At 38.6% G+C, this 16,294-nt stretch overlaps 1 protein-coding gene across 2 annotated transcripts in view; it reads right to left on the bottom strand.

The window, feature by feature from the left end:
- Nucleotides 1-16,294, bottom strand: part of USP12 (ubiquitin specific peptidase 12) — a 104,185-nt gene that overhangs the window by 50,092 nt on the left and 37,799 nt on the right. Inside the window, exon 2 of one of the 2 annotated variants that reach the window (XM_017537516.2) lies at nt 1,150-1,230. In XM_017537516.2, coding sequence (XP_017393005.1) covers nt 1,150-1,230 — 81 coding nt within the window. Of the gene's footprint in view, nt 1-1,149; nt 1,231-16,294 lie in introns of those variants that run through there. The other variant, XM_017537521.2, reaches the window with a different exon arrangement.

The raw sequence follows: 16,294 nt of genomic DNA, 5'->3' as shown, positions 1-16,294 counted from the left end.
AAAAAAAAAAACAAGGCACACAGACCAAAAGCTATATTTCTACTCATCAAATGAATCTCTCCAGGGGATGAAGACAAAGCGTCTTCTGATGGTCTCTTAGTAACTTTATTCTCTCCTGCTTCTCTTAATTTTATTGTTATTTAAAAATTCTAATTGAAATGCTGTTTTTTAAATTAGAATATAAGGCTAAATTCCAGAATAAAATAAGTAAGAGAAATAATGAGTACCCTGTTCTGAAAAGAGACAGAGAAGGGTAGGGGAGTGCTGACTCTGTTACAGGTTTTATGCATAGTACACACACAAAGAATTCCCAAAGCACAGGGAATCACACATATCACTTCAATTGCTTTCCTCAAATCCATGAGAAACCCATCTCATATGTCCTATGTACAGACTAATATTTAGAGTCCACCAATTTGTTCAATATAACTTACTGTGTTACCCATTTTATCAATATATGCATTTTAAAACACCTACCATGGATTCACCTGATAGTATAGTACAACAGTATAAAATAAACTACCACAACAATTATATAGCACAGGTTTGTGGTATTCTCCCATGACTCAGAACAGATAATATTCTGGTAAAACTTCTCAAATTTTCCCAAAGTTTCAAAAATGTATAATTACTAGAAATACCCCCACAAGAACTGGGATGTACTTTTTTCCCCACATTTCAAACTTTTATAGCTATAGCACTGGTACAATGACAGAAGTAAATTGTCAAATACTGCATAGATACATGGAGGCATTCGCACAGCTGAATTTATACTTGTACATTTGTACCACTTAGTCAAATAAATTATTTTCAAACAATCAGGAGATCATTTGGTCTAGGCTATATATCAATACTAAATTTTAGTGTTAATATAAATTAATACTAAATTTTGGCTATGAGAAATTTCTGACAAAATAGGGACAATCAGGCTGACAAGTTAGAAACTATTCTATCCCTAAGACTCTTAAGATGCTAGGCAACTTTGTTTCCCTTCCCTTAAAGATCATTTCAAAATTCCCAATCAAGTCTCTTGGCATTTAACTCTATTGATTAAAAAAAAAAATTTCTTTAATAACTTATGAAATGCATTCATCATTTTTCAAACTGCTTCCGAACATGATTCTAAAAGCGTTATCAATGGATACTTACATTGACTAATCCAAAATAGTGCTCATTGACTGGAAACTGTTCTGGACCAATCTCTTTCTCTAATGCCGAAGCATTGGCGCCCTATAAAATGAAAAACAAAAATCTTAGTATTTATAGTACAGTCCTACACCACATAATGACGCTTCAGTCAATGACAGGCTGCAACACGATGATGGTCCTATCACATTACAACGGAGCCACCCTGAACAGGTGTGTCTTTATCCTTTACACTGTATTTTTAACTGTACCTTTCTTAGGTTTAGATATGTTCAGATGCACACTTTACCCCTGTATTACAACTGCCTAGAAAGTACAGGAACATGCTGTATAGGTCTGTAGACTACCAGCAATAGGCTCTACCATCCAGCCTAGGAATGCAGTAGGCTCTACCACCTAAGTTTGTGTAAGAACACTCTATGATGTGCACGTGCACAACGACAAAACGGCCTAATGATGCATTCCTCATAATATATTCCCATCGTTACACATAACTGTATTTTCATAATATTGTCACAATTACACCGGTGTTAGAGACACCCTGTAAAAAAACCTATCTATGATCCCTATTGCTACATAACACAAAAGAAAAGAAAAAGGAGAAGAGAAACAATATTGAAGAGTAAAGGCTTTTGATAACGACTAAAAATTGGTTTACAGGAACTTTCTCACAGAACCAAAGCCTGGATCGAGGAATTACATTCATGTTTTTTTTTTCTAAGTAATGAATGAAATCTCCTGCTGTATCTTGTACTCTAACAGGAGTGTAATCTGATAGCAGACATCTCTGAGAGCCGAAATTCTGTGAAGCTAAATATAAATATGTACATACTCAGTAGCCTTGCAATTCTGAACTATAAACCTGAAATTCTTACCCAGAACTAAGCTGACAAGAATGTTTACTACAGTGTCACGAATGCAGCTGACAACAGTCTGGATGCAGCTGACAGCAGTCTAGATGGTCCATCATTGGGGAAATAGATTCGTAAAATGTGACAGCATGCTACACAGTAGAACCAGAATAAATGAACTAGGTTTACACACAGAAACATGAGTAATCTCAAAAACACAATGTTAAATGAAAAAAAAGAAAAATGAGATTAACACAAAACACTACTCTGTGTGTGTGTGTGTGTGTGTGTGTTTAATAACACATGGAAAGTAGACTGAAGAGTGTATATTAAATACACTACATACCTGAGTGGGTGCTGGAAAAGGGATAGGCTATGGAATTGGGAATGGGGCACAAGAAGAAAAGAAACAAAATCAAAGAAACAAGGGCCTCGCACAATCATAGTATGTCACGGTTTCAAGAATGTGATCAACTCAAATCTGTGCACCTGTGGTCCCTGAAGACCATGTGAAAGGGAGGGGGACAAATGTGGCCCTGAGCACCATGTTGGGTGATGATACATAAATGGATACAACTAAATGGACTCTAAAATGTAGTCTGAAAAGGAAATAAAAGCAACTCTGGTAATATAACTCTGAGTATGTTTACCTTGAAAATTCCCAAGAAAACATACTAGAGAAATATAATTGATAGGACACTACTCAAAACATACCCAATGTCACTGTGAAGAGCTGCAGAGACAATGTGCCTCCTCAGCTACACAGGACATACGGTCAGCAACACACCAGTGCTCAGAAACCCACACCTGCTGCTTTCTTTCCGCAGGTGACTTCTGAACCTGGGAAGCCCAGAACTTTTGTTAGACACTGCGTCTTTAATTTCCTGACAGTTTGAAGCCGAAAAGGAGGACTGATAAAGTTACACAGTGAGTTGGCAGTCAAGTTCCACCAAAACAAGACATTTCTTCTAACACCCTCCAGCCAACCAGCCCTTCTATATACATGATACTGTCTTTATTTTTTTAACTTGGGAATTACTTTTAGGTTTTATATAAAACCTTGATACTATCACTAGTGAATAGATATCATTTACTTCTAAATTTGGATAGCAATTAATATGTCATAACAATACCAAATTCAATTATTACAGCAACTTCATGATCCACTAAAAACTGATGGGAATACTGCAAGCCCTACTACCCTTCACCCTGCCAGCTCAAGTACCTTGTTACAAAAGTCCCTCACATATGCTGAAAATAATCAATAAACCCAGGTTTTTACCACCTGTTGTAAAAATCCAAACTGATATTGGCTTATTCAAATGCGTATAATCCTTTTCCCCCACCAAAACAGAAGAAAAGGTGCCATCATTCAAAATACAGCCTCAAACACTTACCTATCTAGAAAAATAAAATACCAGTGCATGTATCTTAGATGGCATTTCTAACCCTTAAGGCGCACAAAGAACAGGGTAACAGGTAAAGGTTCTCTCTCCACTGTTAGCCAAATCACATGCCACTCGCCTTGTATTCTAACCTCCCCAATGTCTGCCTGTCACCATATGTACCATGCACTTTAATGTCTGCTTATTAAGCTCTTCTCCTACCACCTTGTCCTCACAGAAGTTTCAACTACGGGTCAGGTGTTGTCTCTCTGTGCCTCAGTTTCCCAACTGTTAAAAATGTTAGCAACTACTTTATAGGGTGATTTTAAATTAACAGAATTTTAACTTTTCTAAGGCAGCTGGTGGTGCTTGGCACATAAGCAGGTGTCTAATAAATGCTGGTCCTCTTCTCACCCTTCCTTTCAAACACAAAGAAAATAAACCAGTCACAGTAATATATCTTTTCTGCTCCATGCAAAAGCTAAGAAATGACAAGAAGAAAATTAGAAGACAAAACAAGACAGCTATAATACAAAAAACAAAAATTGATGCTCTCCTTAGTTTGGCAGACAAGAGCCAATTCCACAAAGTGGCCTCCAGAGGTATCATCACTGTACTCCCCCTCACACAGCCTAACAACAAAGCGGAATCATAAGCCAATTCAGAAGTCTGGGAACAGTAGGCCAAGAATGGTAAGGTGGAAAGAGCTGTAGATCATAATCGTTTCACCCCTGTAGATTGAAGAATCATCATTTGCAAAACAAAAGGGTCAGAATCCTCAGCAATTTTCAGAATTCCCAGTTCCAAATTTATCTGTTGGGTTTTCAAGTAACCCTTTACAAGAACTAAGATTTTCATGGCTAAAACTATTCAGAAAATGAAAAGATTGTGTGATTTCTAAAATCTCTTCTCACTTCTCACTCAACATTCTACCGTTTCCGATCACTTTCATCGATGCTTCTGAAGACATCAGTGTATTAACACAAAACTCCAGGGAAGTCCAAGGCAACCAATATACGCCAAGCCCACAATTCAACAGCTTGAAGAATGATGGTTAGGACAGAGGGAGGGTAGCAGATCGAAATGAAATGTACAAAGAAAGAACACTGACCTTATTACAGTTCTAAACTAAGGCACAGCACCGTAAACTACGCCTTCCTGTGGTAATGACACTGCACAGCAGATTCTGCAGATGCAGGAGAAGCATGCTTACTGCATGGATTCAAGTTTTTCCTCTGCAGGAATGATCGGAGTACACTCCTCTCTCTAGCCTAATGCTAACTAAAAAGGCAAAAGCTTATACTAAGCAATTGGTTCCTGCTGAGTTTATAAATTTAAGAGTTTTCAACACCAAAGTTAGAGATAACTGGTAAAAACCAATTGCAAAGTCAAAATTTTGCTGTACAATTGTTACCGTCTTTCCCCCCTCCCAGATAGAGTTTCACCATGTTGGCCAGGCTAGTCTTGAACTCCTGACCTCAGGTGATCAGCCCGCCTCAGCCTCCCAAACTGCTGGGATTACAGATGTGAACCACCACGCCTGGCCAACTGTTATCATTTTTAAGACATTCCTGAAGGATTTTGTTGAAGGCTGACAAATTCTATTACGTCACACAATGGTCACACAATCACCCGAAAATTTAAAGTGAGCCTAGAAAAAGTAAACATTCAATAATAATAGCTCCATTCCCACATTTGAGAAACATGACCCTATCAAACCTAACAATGGCTTTTATGAAATCAGTGTTTCTTTACTGGGATAAAGGGAAAGCATGGTGGTGACTTAAGAAGTTCTGCTCCAGGTCGGGTGTGACAGCTCACGCCCGTAATTAATCCCAGCACTTTGGGAGGTGGATCACCTGAGGCCAGGAGTTCAAGACCAGCCTGGCCAACATGGTGAAACCCCGTCTTTACTAAAAATACAGAAAATTAGCCAGGTGTGGTAGTGCACACCTGTAATCCCAGCTACACAGGAGGCTAAAGTGGGAGAATCGCTTGAACCGGGAGGCGGAGGTTGCAGTGAGTTGAGACCGCACCACTGTACTCCAGCCTAGGCAACAAGAGCAAAACTCTGTCTTAAAAAAAAAAAATAGAAGGCCGGGCGCGGTGGCTCACGCCTGTAATCCCAGCACTGTGGAAGGCTGAGGCGGGTGGATCACGAGGTCAAGAGATCGAGACCATCCTGGTCAACACGGTGAAACCCTGTCTCTACTAAAAATACAAAAAATTAGCTGGGCATGGTGGCGCGTGTCTGTAATCCCAGGGACTCAGGAGGCTGAGGCAGGAGAATTGCCTGAACCCAGGACGCGGAGGTTGCAGTGAGCTGAGGTCGCACCATTGCACCCCAGCCTGGGTAACAAGAGCGAAACTCCGTCTCAAAAAAAAAAAAAAAAAAAAAAAAGAACAAGTTCTGCTCTGGGGCCTTCATAGGTGTCAGAATTTATTTTGTCTGAGCACATGGCACACACAAATGGAAGAAGACATTTTTTTCTGACTTCTGTCCCATTTTTGTAACTTAGCAAAAGATTATTTTAGACTTAGTACACTTACTATGGAATTCATCATGAAAAAACAATTAGACACTCAGACCCTTCTAATGAAAACAACCAAAAGATGGAAGAAATTAAAAAATAACAATAATTAACTGAGCTAGTGATAAAATAATTTGCAGAAATCAAAAAACAAAGTGATTGGAGAACTACGGGAGATAAGCAAACACCGAAGACTTCCCACTGTGGGTATCTTTGACTTTAGTGACCTTTAAATTCTCTTCTAACAGCTGAACGGAATGGATTACAGAAAACAGGGCCCACTCAAGACAGGGAGGACAACAGGAGATACCTGCATGAAGCTGAGATCCCCAAAGGGTTTCTCTTCAATTTAAAAGGGAACCATACCACAAGAAACAGCAAGAACACTTGCTTGGCTTGTCCTTGGCACTTAGAAGTAGAGACAGGAAGAAAGAAGAAATAAATATCTTCCAAAATTCATAACCGTAACTAGGCCCTCGTAAAAGTTTGCGACCCAAATTTCCACAAGCTACGTGATCTAAAAACCAAACAACCAAACGCAAAACACCTCAGTAGAGAATTCAAAGAAATCCTAAATTGTGAGTACCCTCTTCCACCCCACAAAAGGCAGAATTACAAATTCACTCTGGAAGGAGATAAATTCAATCCACCCACAAAGAATTCCTACAAATATAATGCCAAGAGATTTGAGTTCATAAGTCAGAGATTACAAAAACACACAGGAAAAGCAAGCCCCATGAGTAAGAGCCCCATGAAGAAATGCAGACAGCAGAATTAAACTCAAAAAGATATTAAACACCAGACTATCAGACACAGGATACAAAACAAGTGTCCAATATGTGTCAGGAAATGACAATGACTTGATTATAAGAACAAAGATGAGACTCTAAGCAGATTTTTTTAAAAGAACTAAATACAACTTCTAAATATAAAAGTTACAAAAGCTGAAGTAAAAACTCAACGGTGTGGCCAGGCATGGTGGCTCATGCCTGTAATCTCAGCACTCTGGGGAGGCTAAGGCGGGTGGATTCAGGAGTTCAAGACCAGCCTAGGCAACATGGCGAAACCCTGTGATACAGTTTGGCTCTGTGTCCCCACCCAAATCTCATCTTGAATTGTATTCCCATGATTCCCACCTGTTGTGGGAGGAATCCAGTAACAAATAATCTGAATCATGGGGGTGGTTCCCCCATACTGTTCTCATGGTAGTGAATAAGTGTCACAAGATCTGATAATTTTATCAGGGGTTTGTTTTTCAGTCTTTCTCATTTTCTCTTGCTACCACCGTGTAAGAAGTACCTTTCACCTCCCGCCATGATTCTAAGGCCTCCCCAGCCATGTGGAACCGTTAAGTCCAATTAAACCTATTTTTCTTCCTGGTCTTGGGAAATATCTTTATCAGCAGTGTGCAAATGGACTAATACATCTCATCTTTATCAAAAATACAAAAAATTAGCCAGGCATAGTGGCACCTGTAGTCCTAACTACTCAGGAGGCTGAAGTGGGAGGATAACATGAGCCTGGGAGGTGGAAGCTGCAGTGAGCCAGGACTGTGCCACTGCACTCCAGCCTGGATGACAGAGTGAGACCCCATCTCAAAATAACCAACCAAAACCAGTTTTAATTTAAAAAAAAAAAAAATTAATGGTTATGCTTAAGAACTAAACAAGGTTAATATCAGACAGTATTTTTTAACCAATATTCCTGTCAATGAAAGGAAATAATAGAATGAAAGTTTCTATTAATAGAAACTCAAGTTTCATTAAAAATAGGAAACATTTTACAGAGAAGATTTCATGGGAGAATGAATCCATTACAGAACTGCTGTAGAGAGACCATGGTATACTACAAGTAGCACTGAACTAGAGTCTGGCCTTGGCCATGACAGTAAGTTGTAAATGACTTGAGACAAATGCTTCTCTCCAGACCTCAGTTTCCTCAGATACAAAACCTCTGTCTACAGTACCTTCCATCCCCACATTCTAGCAACATATGAATCTATCAGCTCCCATTAAAACATTAACTGTACAACGTTGGACAGTCTATTAAAAGTCAAACATTAACAAAGTCCTCAATGAGTTAGGAAAGAGCATCATCCCTCAATAATAGTAATAATAATCCAATACTAAAAATTTATAGGCTGATATGGTTTGATGGGTTGGCTCTGTGTCCCCACCCAAATCTCATCTTGAATTATGGCTCCCATAATTCCCACATGTCATGGGAGGGACCCAGTAGGAGGTGACTGAATCATGGGCATGGGTTTTCCCATGCTGTTCTCATGATAGTAAATAAGTCTCATGAGATCTGATGGTTTTATAAAAGGCAGTTCCCCTACACACACTCTCTTTTAATTTATTTACTTATTTATTTATTTGAGATGGAGTCTCGCTCTGTCACCAGGCTGGAGTGCAATGGCGCGATTTCGGCCCACTGCAACCTCCACCTCCTGGGTTCAAGTGATTCTCCTTCCTCAGCCTCCTGAGTAGCTAGGAGGTGCACACCACCACACCTCAGCTAATTTTTTGCATTTTTAGTAGAGATGGGGTTTCATCATGTTGGCCAAGATGGTCTTGATCTCTTGACCTCATCATCTGCTCACCTCGGCCTCCCAAAGTGCTGGGATTACAGGCGTGAGCCACCACGCCTGGCCCCCCTGCACACACTTTCTTGCCTGCTACCATGTTAAGACATGCCTTTGTTCATCCTCTGCATTCCACCATGGTTTTGAGGCCTCCCCAGCCATGTGGAAATATAAGCCCATTAAGCCCCTTTTTCTTTATAAATTACCCAGTCTCAGGTATTTCTTCACAGCAGTTTGAAAATGGACTAGTATACAGGCCACAGGGCAAGTACCTCCTTAAACTTACCTAGCACGAATTCTTGAAAAGATGAGGGCTTGTTCTTTTCATACCCAGAAATTGCCATCAAAGTGAAATAATAGGTTGGAATTACAAAGATACCTTTAGCCTATTATTTTGATAATATAAAAGTAACTATATACTAAATGTTGTAAACAACCCCAAAATATCTGCAAATAGAAAAAAACAATAATATGGGATATGGCTGTCCTGCAATTAAATAATTTTTACATGGTCAACCACAGAAAACATACAACTACCTACCTTTCACTGTGCCATTATGAAAAAGATACAAATTGCACAAAAGTAAACTGCTAACCTGGAATGTTTTCAAGAAAATAATTAATTCATTCTGGAATTAACATAATTCCCTAACTTAAAAATCTCCTGGCTCACAACATCTACATCTAAAGCTGGACTATGGCTAAAAAATGGTGTCTATGAGGATATGTCATTTTGAAAAGTTAATTATATTCAGTATACACTGTTTTAGAAAGTAGAGAATACAACTTACCAAGAAATAAAAAATGATGAAAACATAAAAGAATGCACATCTAGCATCTGGAAAATGTATTTAAATAGCCAAACTATTAGTTTCCACACAACTTTTTATTAATACAAATAAACAGAAAATTCAATATACTGTTCCAGTTTCATGTTTCAAATCATATTTTAGAATGCAGCGTGTATCATTTTAAGTTAGATCAAGTCAGTACACAAAGGAGAATGCCAAATCAGGCAGGAAAAGTTTCCCAGAGGTGGGAAGCTTTTTTACCACGTGACTTGGTAAAATAAGACAAGTTCTGAAGGCACAGGAAACAGCCCATGTGAAGGTATGAGGGTATAATCACAACAAAGAAGAGAATGTGAGCCATAAAAAGACGAATCCAAAATATAAAGGTGAAACAAGTTTATCTCATAAATGAGAAAGTATAAAAAGTCAAAAAGAGAAGGCTTAATCCTCATACTTGTTCTAGAAAACACCATGTGCTCTGAAACCTAATCAAAAGAGGCAAGGAAAATATTTATAACAAAACACATTGCATCTATATGATGAGTCTGAGGAATCATAAAAAGAGTATCAAAGCAGTAGGTTTCCAGATATGTGAGATTCAGTATCTGACTATCTGTGTTCTCTCTAGCCCTGTGCTAGGCTAAGCTGGAGAACATGATATTTAAAGTGTGGCACTCATTAGTGAGTGGTAAGGTCTTTGCAGTACACCACAACTACCATTTTCTTTTTCAGTAAAACAGATCAGATATATATCTTTATTAACAGTAAATAAAGGCATCTGAAACTTTTGTTTTAATATGTAAGTATGTATACATTAGGTCTCATACTATTTCTCACTGTATGTTGAAATTTTTTTAATTTTATATACAAAAGCATAAGAAAAATTTCAAAATCATAATTCAACCAGGGAGTACAGAGTAAATAAAAATTAGCTTTTCATTATTAGATATAAATAAAAATCCATTTAAAATAAATTTAAAGATGTAGAGATAAGAGAATAAGTGTCAAAACTATGTCATAACACAGGATGTACTATAGCACGTCTGGACAGGAACAACAGTGAGTGCTGGAGAACTTGGAAAAGCTTCACAAACAGATGGAACAAAACAGGCCAAGCCTTGACTCTTCCTTCAGGGTATTTCATTATAGTTTTTCATGTTGGTAAAATGAAAGCCCTGAACTACAAAGAATAGGCATTTAAACGATCCAACTGCAGGATGAGCAGGGGACTGAGTGACAGCCTTCAAACCAGGCAGCTGCATTCCTGTCCCCCATTCTAATAGAAACTACCAAACCACTGCAATAAAACACTGCCTCAGTTTTCTCATCAGCAAGAGGGGAGGCCAGATTTGTACCATCTACTGCAAATCCAGAATGCTACAATTCTAAAAAAGCAGCACTACTATAGAGTTACCAAAGGTTAAATTTCAAACAAATATTGTACCCCTTTGAGCGTCAAGTTACTAATCTGCAAAAAAGGGGCAAACAAGACTCGCAACAAGGTCTGCTTCTGTGAAAAACGTATAGAAGATGTTCAGAACAATGCCTGGCACAACCGGCACGAAGCACACTTCCTCTGCCCATCTTCCTCCATCCCAACTACAATGCCATCTATTACTCCTTCCCTCAGATGAGCCTTTCGAGAAACACAGTCCTGACAAAATTTCTGTGACCTGGAGGGAAAGTATCTGGGGGTTCCACACTGACCTGTGGTCATCCTAAGAATCTTGGTCTGTAACTCCTCTACTGGCCTCCTGTGTTTTTAACTATCCCATCAAAGTTAAAATGCGCACCATAAAAAGTATGAGGGATTTTTAGAAGGGTCTAGACCTAAAGCTGGCATTGCACCATTGCGGCACACATGACAGAAGCTTGCAAAAGCTTAAAATCAGAAAGCAGCACAAAGCAAAGTGACGCTCAGTTAAGATATGATAAGGTACCAATGACACAAAAGGGAACAGAGAGGTTCAGTTGTCAACATTAATGGACAGGTCAGAACACGCTGCTAACTCTGAGAGAAACGAAATACTGTACAACCCATTATCAAGCTCTAATAATCATATGATCAAAGGGCCGGTGCCTCTATTCCTCTCTATCACGGGTCTTCTGAAAGCCATTTGTTTCATTGCAGGAGGAAAGAGAAACATATAAATTTACTGTCCAGTAGTGTTTATGCTTGTGTATTCATCCCATCCTCTCACCTACTCTCCATATCACTCCCAAAAATCTTCAACCTGATGGGGAAGATTTCTGGCAAGTTTTCGAAAACAGAATTTCTTCCAGAAGAAATTAAAAGTAGCTTACTTTCTCCTTCAACTGCCACCACAGAAGCACATATGTAACATATTAAACATGTAGATTTCTCACCTAATCAGTTCAGAAAAATCCAATTATATGATTAATCACTGGGCAAATAACCACAAATTTAAATTTACTCAGAGGACACCACTTATGTAATAAGAAACAAGTTACATATCTGAATCAATATTATAATTCATTGCTAAAGTAACTAAACCAAAACCAACAGGCATGTAATTTTAACTTTCAAAAGTTCAAATGTCTACTAGAAACTCAATGTTCCTACCAGACTTGTCAAAAGGCACAATATTCCAATTATCTGATTCAGTATTTTCAATGAAAAGTTTCATCATATAATTCATGGCTAAATGTGTTATAGAGAATATTTATAGAGAACAAAAGATTCAGATTTATCTTAAGTGTTTTAACTCAGTCAAGATATGGAAATACAAGAACACTGAACACCAAAAAAACAAACAAACAAACAAAAAAAAACGCGCTTTTGATCTGTAAATGCTCACAATGAGACAATGAGCTACTGATAGAAATCTCATTACATCATCTCTGTCAGAAGTAACAGTAGTAATACTGGCCTTTCCAAGACACTCTGTCAAGCCTTCACATTTGGCTTAACAATAATGTCAAAAGGAAAATTCTCAAATATGACCAAACTCAGCCTAACAACATAGTTAAGTGTGCACGATTAAACATTACAGCTCTTACTTTCCTGTCAATACAAGAAAACTTTCAAAAAATTCATAAATATTCTCATGAGTAGCTAAACATTTAAAACATAACTATATCTGAACTCCATAAGTTGCACCTTACCTAAGGCAAAAAAAAGGGGCAGGATGTGTTTTTTACAGCATCTTCACATTGTCTTCAATGCAAGGATTTACCCACTTTGGTGAACAAATTACAAGAATGTTCCATCAAGCTCTTTCTACCATATTCTTGACAATTTCCGTATCTATTTAACCACATAATATTTCAGCTCTATAAAAAGCAAGGATCCCTGGAGTGCCACCCTGCGTACCCTTCACACACCTGACTTGGGTAACAGATTTCTGTGATTATGCTCAATCAGAAAACCTGTGTTGATGTTTTTCCACTGATAAAGACATGAACACTTCTAGTTTTCCAGTTGCCAATGTTATAGTATAATGAAGTATCTGTAAAGTACCTACCACTCCTAAGAAGAAAATCACTATATAAATAAATACAAGGTATTATTAAGTTGAAGTAAAACCAAAATCAACAAATTACATTATGGTCTGACTTAGTTTATAGTAACAGAGTTTGTTCTTCAGATTTCATATGTGAACTCTGGCTCACCCTAAAAAAAAAGCAAATTATCATCAAACTTACACAGTTTTATCAAATACTCAAAATATTCCATACACTTCAAACAAAATAAGGTACTCACATTGTGAACTGTCTCAGAAAGAGTTCTTCATTCTTACCACAATAAGAAAACGACCTGTGGCTCTTTCTGTGTCACTGAGACAACAGGAATATTATAATAAACCAGGGCTAAGTGGAAAGAACAAAGTAGCATCTCTGCCAGTCCTGTTTTCTAGACCTTGATTTCCCTGACCTATAAAATGTGGTTCACTCTTACCATTTTCCAGCTATAAAACTGTGAAAGAACTGAAAACAACTTTTAAATTCTGCAAAAACCATTCTTAGCAACCACACCGTTAACAGCTCAGAAAACAACAGTGTCAGTCTAAAGATATGCATAGGCCAGATGCAATGGCTCACACCCATAGTACCAGCACTTTGGGAAGTCAGAGCAGGAGGACTGCTTAAGGCCAGGAGTTCTAGAGACCTGGGCAACACAGCAAGACTCTGTCTCTACAAAAAAAAAAATTTAAATTCCCTGGATGTTGTGGAGCACGCCTACAGTCCCAGCTGCTCGGGAGGCTGAGGCAGGAGGATCATTAAGCCCAGGAGTTTGAAGCTGCAGTGAGCTATGACCTGGGCAACATAGTAAGGCCCTACCTCAATAATAATAGAAAATAAAAATAAATGTAAGCATAATTTTTGTGAAGGATATTGGGGAAATTCTGCAAAATATTTTACACCATTAATATAGTTTCAGTCTCTTTAGAAACAACAACAAAAAAGCACCACTGTTTGATAATAGTGGAGAAGTAGAAAAGAACTGGCTACAATTGGCATGAAGTGCAGTCACATCCAAAACAAAAGAGTGGATTCGCCAACATGGAAAATGGCAGAGTAGAAAGCTCCAGGCATTTGCCCTTCCACCAAAACCATTAAGCTGAAAAATACATCAGAATTAACTATTCTGAAACGTGGAACCTAATCGGACATTAAACTAAACACCCAGGGCAGTGGTCGATGAAGAGAGAAGAAAGCAGAGCACGCAAATCAGCTATCATCCCCTACTTCTCAGCGCCCCTCCACCCCACCAGAGATGGGCACAGGACCATCTCCTAGAGCAGCTTCTTGGTACCAGGGCTGGCGGCGGGAACCTTGCCCTCCAACAATTTGGGATTGTGAACTTTGCTCAGTCTGGCAGTAGCCTGGGGGAACAGCGCAGATGCTTGCCTTTGTTTCTATCCCCTTAGACTGCAACCTTTCTTTGTTTCTCCCCTTACTGGGGGGATAGGGATCCAGACATTGGTAAATCTCTGTCAAATTACAGTTGTCCAGAGATAGTAAGACAGAAACTTCAGTGACCGCACACAACAAGGAATACAGACTTTGCAAAACTGGTTTAGAAAAGTCATTATACAAATGGATGACTGCAAGCCTCAAAAAAGCAATCACTGAGGAGGTGGAGAATCTGATTTTCAGAGTCACCACATTACAACATTCAAACTGTTCACTTCTTACAAAAAAAATCACAAAAGACGCCAAGAAAAAAAAAAGAGGAAAATATGGTGTATTTGCGGGAAAAAAGAATCTGACAGAAACTATCCCTGAGGAATTCCAGACATTGGGAATTACTAGTCAAAGTTATTAAATCAATCGTATTAAGGGTACCACATTGGGGTCCCAATACAAGAGCTAAGCATGCTTACTTCCCCACGACTAATGTAGTTTTTCCAGTGAGTCACTTGTTGAAATCCAAAATTTCCTGGATGAGAACCATTTCTGCTGAGTTCAAATGAGGCCAAATCACAAGTCTAAAAGATTAGTTAAATCTTGAAGGCAACAACATTTAAATTCTACCACTTTGCTTCAACAAGCCATGATGCTTCAAAACAAGGGTGTCAGAAAAATTCTGGACAAAAAGATGAGTTCACGAAGGTAAAGAAGGAATAGTGTTGTACAGCTGCAGAAATAACAAGGGCTGAATCACGCTCAAAGTTTGTGTGCTGCATTTTGGTAAAATTCACTTTTTAAAATAACACACATTTATATACGTTAAGCACAATTTGAATACAAGTTGAGAATGTAGGAAGCAATTAATATGGGAACTTGAGTGTGGGGACATCATAAAGAAGAAAGGTAAGAGCTGCTAAGACAGACACTTTAGCCATCGCAGGCCAGAAGGCTGTGCAGGCGTGAAGCCCTCACGGTGAGTGAGTGAGCAGTGAGCTCCACCGCCACTTCTCAAGCCACGCAACTCTGGGCGAGTCACTTTCTCAGTCTTAGTTTCCTCACCATATCACACAGGAAAATACCTACTCTGCCTACCTCAGAGTTGTGGAAACCAAACAGTGAATGTGAAAGTGCTGTAAAACGTAAGCATTATGTAAAGGTATGACTAGAAACAGTCATTTAGATTTTTCTAAGTAATCGTTTTATCAAAGTAAGCAACAAAATGGAAACTTGTAGCAGGAGAGGGAAGTACATTGTTCAAGCACACTTGGTTTTGAAAGCTACTATGTAAATGTAAAGAAAAGATACCAATCTTGAGCCCATGTACAAGTCTGAAGTTAGCTTCCTACGGACAGTTAAAATAGCAGAACAAGCACCAAATCCCTTTCATATGCGTTGTTTAAAACTTTATGAATACTGTTGAGTTCACAATCTAAAAATAATTCAAACTGTCAACAGGGTATAAAACTCGAAGTATTATTCACCACTCCCTTCCTTAAGGTTCATTTCTCTGGAGACAATCTCCATTAACTGTTTTTAATGATGATTATCATAACTTCAAATAATATATTGCATGCCTCAGTCAACAGCTCTTAATTCTGCACTTTGCAAGAAGAGAAACTGGCGCACACACTGCCTCCCGACACTCCTTCCCCAGACCACCTCCTAATTTTTATTACGTGTCATTGGGTATAGTGTTGTTCTAGCGCTTCTACTGGTTCTGCACCTAAATCTTTAGCTAGATTTACCAGTTTTCATACAGCACGTAAGAAATCCGGGCTAGGAAACAAAAGGAAAGAAGCACAATCACCTTTCCTGCTATCCTTCATTTCCTCCACCCCCAGCCACTTCCTCATATATTCAGGGATTATAACATTTACATTTGCTTCTATAATTATGATATCTTCCATGCTTTATCTTTGGTGTATTCAAAAACCAATTAACTAGAAAGAGTGGATACTTGAAGGACAGCTAATGGGTGCTAAGGAGATTGGTTTGTGAAGTAGAGAGCAGTGAGTAGAAATGTTAGAAAACTTCAAACTTAAGAAAATTTTTGGTATACATGAGGCGGAAGAATCGCTTGAACCCAGGAGGCAGAGGTTACAGCGAGCCGAGAACAAGACTCTTTGCCTCC

Source organism: Cebus imitator, unplaced genomic scaffold (genome assembly GCF_001604975.1).
Source record: "Cebus imitator isolate Cc_AM_T3 unplaced genomic scaffold, Cebus_imitator-1.0 Scaffold103, whole genome shotgun sequence".
NCBI lineage: Eukaryota > Metazoa > Chordata > Mammalia > Primates > Cebidae > Cebus > Cebus imitator.
The sequence above is the reverse complement of the archived record's forward strand: the minus strand, read 5'-3'. Positions and strand labels throughout refer to the sequence as shown.